Here is a 12,801-nt window from a genome sequence, read left to right on the forward strand (position 1 = left end):
CATTGTGTTTCTCTGCCCCCAGCTGGACAAAATAATAAATGAACAAACAAATGAAACCTTTGACCTATTCTGTTTGACTTTTTTTCTGGTTTACTAAACCTAATGAGTGGCCTAAAATTGCTTGTTTTTTGTTTATTTTCAACATATTCTTACTCATAAATACAAAAGTCTGAGCATATCACGAGGAAACTAACTAGCCAAAGATTGTGAGAGTCATGATTTCAATGTTGTGGGTTAACAGGCTGACATGCTTCAATACGCCCTAAGAAGACCTCAACTTTAGCTGCCACTGTGTTTTATTATGACTGTTTCTCTGCTGAGAGGAATGATTACGAACGGTGCGTTAAAAATATACTTAAATTTCACTTTTTGAACAACTAAAACATCCACGTTCCGTTCCTCGTCGCCTGCACTGCGGTGAAGTATCTTGAGCCTAATGCATCTTTGGCTGGACCATTTAAAAGCCGTGGTTGTGACGTCACCGTCAGCTAATGTCAAACACGGATTAAAGATGGCGCCCTCTCACGCACTCAGGTGCTGTAAACGGGCTCTGAATTGGGTACCTGTCCTGTTTATTAACCTGGTCGTCGGCTGGTCCTATTACGCCTACGTTGTCGAGCTGTGTGTCTGTAAGTGCGCTCACCTTTATAAACCTTTAGCGGCCGCGTGCGTTGACAGTGACAGGGTTTGAAACTTTGATAAGCTAGTTGAAGATTTAAAATCTGGCTTCACACTCCGTAATGCGATGAAACGTTTGGCGAATATTAACACATATTTCTGTCTCTCCTTTTCATGGAAATATTTTACATAAATTGTTATTTTTCTTCATGACAGCTTCGTTTGTCTACTTTTTTCTTCCCCTCCAGTGAGAGGAACTACTTTTCTCCGTTAATAATTAATCACTCCATTAGGGCAGACGTAATGGGTCAAATAACGGATATCATAAAAATAGAAAAGTGGATTGACTGAAAGGGTTTGTCGTTTGTGTGTTGCTTAATCATGTTAAAACTTTCTGAGTTTACTAGATATATTTACTAGCTGCTGCTGTTGTTGTTATTGTTATTTTATATAGTTTTGGGGTGTCAATAAATGAGGTGCTTCCGAGCCAGCTTTAAAATCTAGTCCGTGACTTTTTGATGCTATTAGTGTGTATTTATCTGTAATTAAACATATTTTGAGCAGTTTAAAAATGATTTTTCAATATTAAATTTTAACAACTTGTCGTTTCAGGAGGGAAAAAAAAAGGGAATTTGATTTGTATTTGTTTGTACCCGTTTTACATATTTAACTTCCAGGAGTGGATTCTGTAATTGTAACTTGAATTCTAGTAAACATAATTTATTTGGCGCGTTCCTGAGTAAGTCCTAAGTGTTTATGCTATTTTTTTTCAGCAGTTTTTAATAAGTTGTGTGTCGTGTGATTTGTGCTGCTCCCACACACAGACGCTAAGTTAAATAGTTTGATTCAGGCGGGAGCTGATGAGACCAGTATCAGCATGTCTCTGTGTTGCGGCTGTGGTCAGGACAGGGACATCCCTGCTGATGCTTAAACAAAGCTCTCTGTTGTGGGTGGGTCACTGCTGGCCGTGCCAGGCTGCTGCAACATGGTGTGAGGAAGAGAAAGAGAAGTGGGGGATGTGTAGTCATGTATTACTCCTAACTAATATATACACATATACTTTACCTTCTTCCTATAGATACAATCCCAAATAATGCTGAACGAAGTAAGTATTGCCCTCACACACACACACACACTCACTCACTCACTCACTCACTCACTCACTCACTCATATTTGATGCTGTTATTTCTCTCCCGCTAAGGATCCTTCTTTTCTTTTTTTCTACAACAGTCAGCTACTTGGTTATCTTTCACATTTTCCTCGCCATGTTCATATGGGCTTACTGGAAAACTATCTGGTCCAAACCAGCCAATCCCTCAAAAGCAGTAAGTTTGCTTCTGTCACACTCCTCGCTTAGCGGAAGAGAGGAAATAAACAAAACACTGAACACTTTTCTTTTTCTGTTGTCAGTTCAGTCTACCCAGGGCAGAGAAGGAGCTGTATGAGAGAGAAGAGCGAGCTGAGGCCCAACAAGAGATTCTGAAGAAAGTGGCGAGGAGTTTACCCGTGTACACACGCACAACTGGAGGAGGTATGGCTTTAGATACAGTGTAGTAAGTGACTGTGCTTTGTTTTGTTTTACACACCATCAGGGAAAACTCTGTTAGCAAAATGTTGCTCTGACAAAAGAGGAAGTGCACAAGTTTTCATCATCAGCCATCAACATTGCAAAAGCATTACAAATGACAATCACATGTCTTCTCTGGTTGTTTCTCAGTTTAATACATACTAGGCTTGTCTGTGCTGTGTTTACGGAAAAGCCTGTGTCAGGAGGGTTAATTAGACTCAGGTGCACCTTGCTTTCTCTTCTGGCTCCCCTGCTAATTAAAAGTCAGGATGTGACCCGCTTGGATTCACAGGGGGATTTAACGAATATGCTTTAAGAATATCCAGCACGTATACAGTTAATTTTTTTTTTCTCTCTCTCTCTCTAGCCATCAGATACTGCGACTTCTGTCAGGTAATCAAGCCTGATCGCTGCCATCACTGTTCAACCTGTGAAATGTGAGTCCTCTCTAAGTGTCCACACTTTATCAACACATTCCTGAATAAGATCTTTTTAAAACATCCACCCTAAAGTAGTTTCTTCTGGCAATAGAAATTCAGGAAACGTTACAGAATACTTTTAAATGTGCTTTTTTTTTTTTTTAGGAAAGTGATAATATGGAAAACTAATATCTTAATAAGGGTTTATCAAATGTGTTGTTTTTGTTTACTGGGTCAGTGAAAAGATCAATATGTTGGTATATACTGGATGGTACTGCACATTGTTCTTCTTGCTTTTTTTTCAAGGTGTGTGCTGAAAATGGACCATCACTGCCCCTGGTATGATATTCTGTTTTTACTTTGCGATTAAACTTCTTTGTTTAAATTCTTGAACATTAATTGAACATTAGTCTTATTACTGTTGTTAATATTACTATCAAACCCCACTTTGCAGTGCATAGTGGGAGATTGGGAATATACACAGTGTTGGGAAGGTTACTTTTAAAATGTATTCCACTACAGAATACATGCCCCAAAATGTATTTTGTAACGTATTCCGTTACTCAGTGAGTGTAACGTATTCTGAACACTTTGGATTACTTAATATATTATCGTGCTTTTTACAACTACATGAATGTGCTATTGCTGTGTGATTTATTACTTTTACTGAAGGTTATTCGCCATACCAATTCCAATACCAACTAGATTTTTAAATCTTAATATAAAAAAATGAGTAACAGTAGGGTGGACATGTAAGGCTGCACTTTTTGCAGCGATCTCGTATAGAAACTATTCCGCGCGTATATAAAACGGGTCCGCGGCTCCGAACCGTAAAGGTGTAAAACCGTAAAGGGACCTCTGGCTAATATGTCGGGCTCGTAGCCGAAAACTAGCTTTACTTTGTTGTCTGGGTCACCTTTGCTAGCAAGAGACAGAGAGGCGTTGAAAGGCTGCTCCAACTTATTGTTTGAGAGGAAAACACGAACACAGTGTACAGTCGAGTCTTAATGGCTTACTTACAACTGGGCTTGTCACCCACTCTTTTTGGCTGCAGTGGTTATTATTATATTTACACGCTTCCATCTGTCGTTTCTGGTCGGTGACAGCTCGTACTTTTCAACTCTTTTTCTCTCTCCTCGCGCTCCCAGACACATAACGGGTATGGCAGGCCATTCTTCCTGCAGCACGGACTACACTGTCCATGAGGCTACATTCTTTAGGGCTATGCCTGTAACACTCTGCCTATTGCCTTCATATTAAATAAATTTTGTGAATAATTAAAAAAAAAAAAAAAATTCTTCACGTCATTATGCGGGCTGCAAGTAGGGGTGACATGGGCCGCGAGATTGAGACACAGACATTAGAGCCTCTTAATGTGTGTTTTATTTTGGGTTTCCACCAGCGTGGAAACCAAAAGTGGAGAGGGCATAGCCTTATGAAACAGGAAAATACCGCCGCGTAATCCATTCATTTCAACAAAGTAACTGTATTCTGAATATCACCTATTAAACGGTAACTGTAATGGAATACAGTTACTCATATTTTGTATTTTAAATGCGTAACAGTGGTACATGTATTCCGTTACTCCCCAACACTGAATATACATACTCTATGATCATTATGGTATGACACTATGATATGTTGTATTGTGATACAAACAGTCTAATTTGAGATTTGGTGCTCAATAAAACAGTCAAATTTGCAAATATATATGATTACTGGGTTTGTATAAAGTATTTGTATAACTCATATAGATGTTGGTACATCACAATGTTTATGCAAAGGTTGGGTCCACTAGGAGAAATTGGGGGAGGGGAAAAAAGATGGACATACATACATACATACATACATACATACATACATACATAATCTCAGCTATATTTTCCATGGCTATTGTCATAATGTTATTCAGCACCCCCTTTCTTTTTTTTTTTTCTTTTCTTTCTTTTTTTTTTTTTTTTCTCCTTCCTGTTGTTGTGGTGTCATCTTCTTTCAGGGTGAATAACTGTGTTGGATTCTCAAACTACAAGTACTTTGTCCTGTTTTTGTCCTATGCGTCACTCTACTGTGTAGTGATTTGTGCAACAGTCATCCAGTATTTCATCAAATTCTGGACCGTAAGTACATGAACCTCCTCGTGGTGTTTGCATGACATTTAGTGGTGTGAACACCACGTGTATCAGTATCAACCTGTTGCTATTTTTAGGGGATTCTCTGCAGCACACTTTACACAAGACAGTGGGTCCTGTCACATAGTCCAGCAGTGAAACAGTATTTTATTTCCATGCAAGACTTTGTTGTACTGAGGAAACAAAGTAGTATCAATTTGTTTCATTTTCCACATAATTGGACTCAGGACTGTCACGATTAATCAGCTAAAAGTGTGTTTTGTTTTTTCCCTTCATTCTAAAGAAACAGCTGCCTGACACCCACGCCAAATTCCATATCTTGTTTCTGTTCTTTGTGGCGGCCTTGTTCTTCATCAGCATCGTGTCACTTCTCGGATACCATCTGTGGCTCGTGGGAAAGAACAGGACCACTATAGGTAAATTAATACTATAAATACATACTTTGTTTAATTCCACTTCTACAAAAAACACCACTGGCTAACTCTTGTCGTTTTTTGTTTGTTTGTTTTTCCCTCCATTTTTAGAGGCTTTTAGGGCTCCTTTTTTCACAAATGGGCCGGATAAAAATGGGTTTTCTCTGGGATTTAGCAGAAATGTAGCTGAGGTGTTTGGAGACCAGGCAAAGTACTGGTTTTTCCCTGTTTTCTCAAGGTGAGTCTACTCTCATGTGATATGCTTTGTCACTAAAAATGGATCGTCCGATAAGTTCCATAAATGGTCACTAACAAAATGGATCACAGAGTCAAAGTGAGGGGGCAAAAGCTGATGCACGCCCAAACTTTCACCCACTTCATATCAGTCAGAATAAATGATGTACGCATTCAGATGGTGTTAGTGCATGCCTACTCAGTATGGGAGGGTAATTGGTTTTGTACTAACAGACCTATCCAGCTTTTTTAATTAAAGTTACTTTCATGGAGTGTCAGAAATATATTTAAAAACAATGATTTTTTTTTTTTTTTTTTTTCTCTGTATTTTCAGTCAGGGAGATGGGCATTCCTTTGTCACCAGATTGGTACAGATAGATCCTGAGCAAGCAAACAGTGTCCTCCAGCAGAATGGCAAAGGGTAAGTTTTCTATTTCTTTCAAATCTTTAATATCAGAGGCTTCAATTTTATTTACTTTGAATTAATTTCTGTTTAACTTTAATTGTAGTCCTGCTGATGGAGAAGCTAACCCGCATGTCCTTAGCAATAATGTTCAGCACACAGAAGATGGCAGCAAAGAGAAAATGAGTATGTTACTAATGCCCTTTCTCACAATTTCATGCTTTTGTGTCCTAATTGCTTTTGTTTGTGCTCAATAAACAACCCATCCTGAGACATCTTTTGTGCACACTGTTTCCTTTTAGATGGCGGACAGACTGTCTCTGTGACAATAGAGAAGGAGCAGTAGACAACATATCTCAACTACGATGCCTTAAACCAGGAGTATTATCACCTCAACGGGAGTCATCCTAGACCTTCATTTTAAGCTTTGATGCAGCCTCAAACCACATGTTTTGTATTTGTTTTTATTACATGGACCATTCCTCATCCAGCGTGCTTTTAAAGAGCACAGCAACAATATTGCTATCATGTAGAAAGAGCCTCTACAGCGACCTCATAGACTGCACCAGTCTGAAGCAGAAGAGATTCAGGGAAGGAGATGTCTTTAAGATAAACCAAAGACATTCAAATAATCCCCAAAATGCGGGAGCCAATGTTTGTCTTTGTCTGTTTTATGTTTAAGATTTCATCTAGAGAGTCATCCTTTATCAGTATTAATCAACCTCTTAATCACTAATTGCAGAGCAAAAGGTTTGTACGTTGATTTTCATCCGAAATAATGTGTGTGTGTGTGTGTGTGTGTGTGTGTGTGTGTGTGTGTGTCTTATAAGGTGAACTTCAAGCACAATGCAATTAGCAGCAGTCTGTTATCAGATGGTCTCAAATTTAGTTTACATATTTGTAAATATTTGAAGGTCTTTCTGTTTACACTTTAAAATATTTATTTTTCATTTCATAATATATTTGATAGGAAAAACATAAAGATGATAAATGCTAAAACTTAAATGACCAAATCCAGTTTAATGCTTGTTGAAATGGTTTAATCTCAATCCGGATACTTGAAAGCCAACAGGTCTCCCATAATTCCAAGATGATCAGGTAGATTTTTCATTGCACTATAATTATCTGTAATTTGTCCTGTTTTATAAATTAATTGCTTTGTCTTTCTATGTATTTATTTGTAAATCACATTTTATTTATTTTCAAAAAGACATTAATACAAGTGATTTCCTTCTTCATCTACAGAACTAACATCCTTTGTATTTCTATATTAACACGAATCTATTTGAAGTGTCTTCTGTTTGTGTCCACCACTTTCAAAGAAATTTAAGTTTCAAAAGCACAGAACATAAAAAAAACACCACAATAAAAAAAAAAAAAAAAAGTCATAAAGAACAGGCAATTATGTCCTTGAGCCTAAAGCTCGATAGAAGTGGAGTTTATACCAGTGATCCAAAGGTGTCACAACCTTTCTTCACTCTTTACTGCCCGCCATTGTTTCCTTATATTACCTTCCTTTTGGAGTATGTGATGTGTAGCACAATAAAACATGATTGACTGATTTTACTTTTAGCCTACATGATTAGTGACTCACAGAAGTTCAATGACCGATGTCAGTTAACTTAACAACAGGCACCTGGAGTTTCTGCCTGTTTGAAAAAAAGATGCTTTTTATTTTATTACGAAATTGTTCATGCTGCTTAATGATTGCTATGTAACAATAAATGTAATACAACTATACATCCCTATTTAACAAATGTGTGATTTGTTTTTGTCAAAAATGTGATTTTAAAATGTTCCCTTGACTGAGGAACAACTCTGCAGATGACTGAACTTGTGGACCTTAAGTGCTTACAAGATGTTAGTCATGACCAGTTAAGCTTTAACTGGATTCCAGTGAAGTCTATGTGATGAAACTTAGAATTTAATAGCTTTGCATTGAAATCTATACCAGAGCAGTGCCTTTATATGGGGGGGCTGTCATATTTGTACCAGAAATATGAACAAAAAAAAAAAAAAAAGACAGTGATCATTTTGCTGTTAGCTTATCTGTCGATAAATATATGTATCTTGACAAAATCCTCCAAGTACTCACATGTGACACCGTTGTTATCTCAGTTACACTGGCTTCCTGTTGAATTTACAGTCAATTTTAAGATCCTGGTCTTGACTTACAGAGCTGTGCATGGACTGGCACCAGCCTACATCTTTGATCTGCTACAGCCCTGTGTCCCCAGCAGGTCCCTGAGGTCATCTGATCAGGGCTTACTTGCTATAAAACAGACTAAGAGGAGAAATAAGGGTGACAGAGCTTTTGCCACTGTGGCCCTGAGACTGTGGAACTCTCTCCCCCAAACATTAGGAACTGTGGACTCGGTAGCTGTTTTTAAAAAACAACTCAAAACTCACCTTTTTAAAACTGCTTTTGGTTAATTTTTTGCCTGTTTTATTTTGTCTTTTTTAAATCTTCTTATGACTTGTAATCTTATGTGCAGCACTTTCTGATTCTGTCTTGAAAGGTGCTATATAAATAACAATTTTATTTTTTATTTATTTTACTTAAATTCTCGGATGAATTCTAATCTCAGTGACCTTGACCATTAAGGTCAGAGGTCAAGTTTTCTAAAAATCTTGTGAATGCGATAACTTGTGAACAAGGTAACGTAAGATTTCGAAACTCAAGCCATAGGTCAGGGGCGTCCAACTCCAGGCCTCAAGGGCCGGTGTCCAGCAGATTTTAGATGTGTTATTGATCCAACACAGCTGACTTAAATGGCTAAATGACCTCCTCAACATGTCCTGAATTTCTCCAGAGGCCTGGTAATTAACTAATCATTTGATTCAGGTGTGTTGACCCAGGGTGATATTTGCAGGGCACCAGCCCTTGAGGCCTGGAGTTGGACACCCCTGCCATAGGTACATCTACTAGGAGGCTGAGTGGTACTGCCCACTGCCACCAGTTTTTTAAGACTCTGCATTAGCATGTTGGCCAAGGCCGTGTTTTTTAAAGCCAGAAGTGAGCATACTTGGATGAAAGTTATCAATTAATGCTAGCAATCTACAAGCACAGAAACCAGCAATTCAATGCTTGATAGTACCCCTTACTACGAGTATAATGTAAAAAATACCTTTCTACCTGTTTTTTTTTTTCTTTGCTGGAAAACAGCTCGTAGACCACGAAGAGTTGAGAAACCAAATTTGGCAAACAGACACATCTTAGGCCTCTGAAGGTTTCATCAAAATCAGACATCATGACATTCACGATGACCTGAGGTTAACCTTTATGCATTTACAGGACCATATAAGAAAAGACTAAATGAAAAGTGTGACACATAATACGTATCTAAATCTCTACAAAGCCCTATAAATAATTTAATAACAAATGCGCTTTAAATAGTTACGCTCTGACATCAACTTGCCTCTGTGCTTGCCAAAAAGGGTTTCTCCACCATGTACTAAGACAAGTTACGCTTGCACAGCTCAGTGGCAAGCAAACCAATTTAAAACTTTCATGTAATGTGTTTTTTCTGAACATTTTATATTTGATATTCTGTTTCTCACCATAAAAATTACAGACTGTTCGGGGTTTTTTTTATAACTGAACAACCTTACAACTTCAGCAGGGAATGAAGTAATCATTTACCCCACTGTAAGCTGTGAACAGTTCTAAGGTTTTCTACACAGGTAGTGTGGCCAGTTCCCTTCTGCTTTCTCACCTTCCACAAACTATCACTTAATGCCCCTCCGGTGGTCCTCCTTGGGCTCTCGGACTCTGGGGCCTCTGGATGTCTGGAGCCTGGATCTCCTCCATGCCTGCTTCATGCCCTGGGGGACAGGGCTATGGCTCTCTACACCCTCTAGCAGACCATTACATGGGGAAACCTTTTGAATACAAGCGCGCTGATCCACACAGGTGTGCACACGGGTGTTCAGTGTTCATAGACATAAACTACACCTTTATTGGCTGCTATTTCCAAGCACATTGTGCGCTGTAGGTCCTGCTTGCTACACAACAACATTCAATATTTAGTATTTACTGCTGTTTACACTTAGCTAGATTAACGTGATGCTGTTGTGTTTAGTATGTTGCTCTGTTTTTTTTGCTTGTTTTCTCTTCTTTTTCTCTCAACAGGTGATCCAGGAGGTTTTTCTTTCTGGTCTTTCTCTTTTTAAGTGCCCTTTCTCACTGTCCCTCTTCCCTTCTGTTTTTCTTTTCCTTCATCTTTCTTTCTCCCTTTCCTATCCCTCAGTCATGTCTGTCCCGTCTGTAACAACTGAAAATAAAATAAAATAAATAATAACAACAAAGGTTGATCAAATGGACCAATACGGCAAGGTCGTGATGATCCATTTGGCAAAGTAAATCCATTGGGTATCCTTGTTGGTCTTCAGACAACAATTCTGACGGCTAAAGAACCAAATGGGACAGGCAAAAAAAAACAACTATCACTTAATGCTCCAAAATATCAACTAAACTCAATAAAGAGTCCAAAACAAATGTATGTAGATTCACAATTACAATACCAATCACAGACCAACAAACACAGCATAAGCTTGTCAAAAATCCACCAGTCTCAATCAGTATGGCACTTTTAAATGTCCGCTCTCTGTTGAACAAGTCTTTTATTATTAATGATTTAATTTTAAATAATAAACTTGACTGTTTATTTTTAACTGAAACATGGCTGGGTTTGGATGCACCAGTTGTTCCCACCAAATTTTAATTTCTCTTTTTCTATTAGAAGTGGTAAGAGAGGTGGTGGGACTGCATCTTTAGCCAACAACACACTCACCACCAAACAAATTTTATTTGATCATTTTACCACTTTTGAATTCCATGCTATTGTTTTCAGCAACCCTCCAGTTTTATCTGTCACAATTTATAGACCACCTAAAGACAGCGCTGCTTTTATCAAGGAATTCTCAGAATTTTTAACAAACATACATTCAAAATATAATATGATCATTTTAACCGGTGATTTTAACCTGCACATAGATAATCCTTCTGACCCTGCATCAAAAGAATTCTTAAACATTCTTCACTGTTTGGATTTTACCCAGCACGTCATGCAGCCGACTCACAACAGAGGACACACTCTGGACCTGGTCATCACCCATGGGCTGTCCACCAGCGTGTCCTCTGTTGTTGACTTGGCTGTCTCTGACCACTACTGTGTGTTTTTAAACATCACCGGTTTTATTCAGCGGGAGACCTCGGTGCAAACTGTGAGGAGGCGCTATCTAACCTCTGAAGTGGCTGCAAATTTTACCAGGGTTTTAGACGAATGCTCCCCTGTGATTTTACCTGCACCCTGCAATTTAATTTTTAATCATTTTAACAGCAAACTGAAGAAAAGCCTTGACTCCGTTGCTCCACTCACCACCAAAAAGATTAACGTAAAACATGCATCACCCTGGAGAAATGAAGAAGTCAAAAAACTCAAAAGAAAATGCAGGGCAGCAGAAAGGAGATGGAGGAAAAATAAAAATACTATCAACCATCAAATATTTTGCGAGCAACTTAAAATGTACAATAATACATTAAGGAATTCAAGAAATTCATACTTCGCCAAAATAACCAACAATAACAAAAATAATCCCAAGGTCCTCTTTTCCACCATAGATCATTTATTTAACCCTGATTTTAACAGCAAAGAACCCCCACAGACTCACTCTGTGAGCAGTTTGCAGACCCCTTCAGGGGAAAAATCAGCGCCATCAGATCTGATATTTTATCTAATCGCGATATGATTTTAAACACATCTGAGGGCTCGATTGTACCTGAGGAGACACTGGACAGCTTTGTCCTGGTTAATGCTGAGAACCTTAAGAAAGTTTTCTCCACAGTGAGACCCACCACATGTCTTTTAGATCCAATCCCCTCTTCACTCCTTAAAACACTTTATGGATTTTTTGAAGCTGAGCTTTTATACATGATGAATTGCTCTCTTCAGTCGAGCGTCTTCCCTGTTGCCTTTAAAACGGCGGTGGTGAGGCCCCTTCTGAAGAAGAGCAATTTGGATTGTAATGATTTTAATAACTACAGACCTGTATCCAACTTACCATTTTTAAGTAAAATCTTAGAAAAACTTGTTTTTACTCAGATTAATGATTTTTTGAATGATAGACAGATCCTGGAGATATTCCAGTCTGGATTTAGGGTGAATCACAGCACAGAGACGGCTCTCCTAAAGGTTTTAAATGATCTTAGATGTAACTGGGACTCCCAAAAGCTCTCAGTCCTGGTGCTACTGGATCTAAGCGCAGCCTTTGATACAGTAGACCACGCTATTCTTTTAAACAGACTGAAACACATGGTGGGCCTCTCTGGTGCTGTACACAACTGGTTCACTTCCTATCTCTCAGACAGAACTTTTATGGTGAGTATGGATACATGCTCCTCTAAGATCCATGAAATGACATGTGGTGTGCCTCAAGGGTCGGTTCTAGGCCCTGTACTTTTTAATTTGTATATGCTCCCTCTCGGCAGTGTCATCAAGAGGCATGGAGTGAACTTCCACAGTTACGCTGATGACACGCAGCTGTACATCTCCGTGTCTCCTGATGACACCAGACCAATGGATGCCCTTTTTAACTGTATTTTAGATATAAGATCTTGGATGTCAGAAAACTTTTTACAGCTTAACCAGGACAAAACTGAAGTTTTAATCGTCGGTCCTGAGGCTCAGAGAGAGAAACTCTTGTCTAAATTAGAGGCATTTTCACTATGTCCTTCGCTACAAGTGAAAAACCTGGGTGTTATTTTTGACTCTGAGCTTGGTTTTATCCCACATATTAAACATGTAACCAAAATTGGATTTTATCATCTAAAAAATATAGCCAGAGTCCGCCCTATTCTCTCTCGGGCAAACACGGAGATGCTGATGCATGCTTTTATTACCAGTCGCATTGATTACTGTAAGACCCACCTTTTTAATTTAGCTTTTACTTAACGTTTATTTATTTTATGCTTATTTATTCTATCCTGTTATTCTATTATTAATTTAGGCTTTACCT

At 38.5% G+C, this 12,801-nt stretch overlaps 1 protein-coding gene across 1 annotated transcript; it reads left to right on the forward strand.

The window, feature by feature from the left end:
• The first annotated feature begins 436 nt into the window (after positions 1-436).
• LOC146660558 (palmitoyltransferase ZDHHC20-B-like) lies at positions 437-7,744 on the forward strand. Its single transcript, XM_085420479.1, has 12 exons — positions 437-629; positions 1,697-1,723; positions 1,850-1,944; positions 2,030-2,150; positions 2,554-2,623; positions 2,912-2,944; positions 4,602-4,722; positions 5,018-5,150; positions 5,259-5,385; positions 5,716-5,802; positions 5,891-5,970; positions 6,087-7,744. Exons 1-12 carry the CDS (start codon positions 437-439, stop codon positions 6,128-6,130), a joined length of 1,131 nt encoding a protein of 376 aa, XP_085276605.1. The 3' UTR covers positions 6,131-7,744.
• Positions 7,745-12,801: the final 5,057 nt, after the last annotated feature.

Source organism: Rhamphochromis longiceps, linkage group LG10, assembly GCF_057381845.1.
Source record: "Rhamphochromis longiceps isolate RC_006_pf linkage group LG10, R_longiceps_female_GT1.1, whole genome shotgun sequence".
Taxonomy (NCBI): Eukaryota; Metazoa; Chordata; class Actinopteri; order Cichliformes; family Cichlidae; genus Rhamphochromis; species Rhamphochromis longiceps.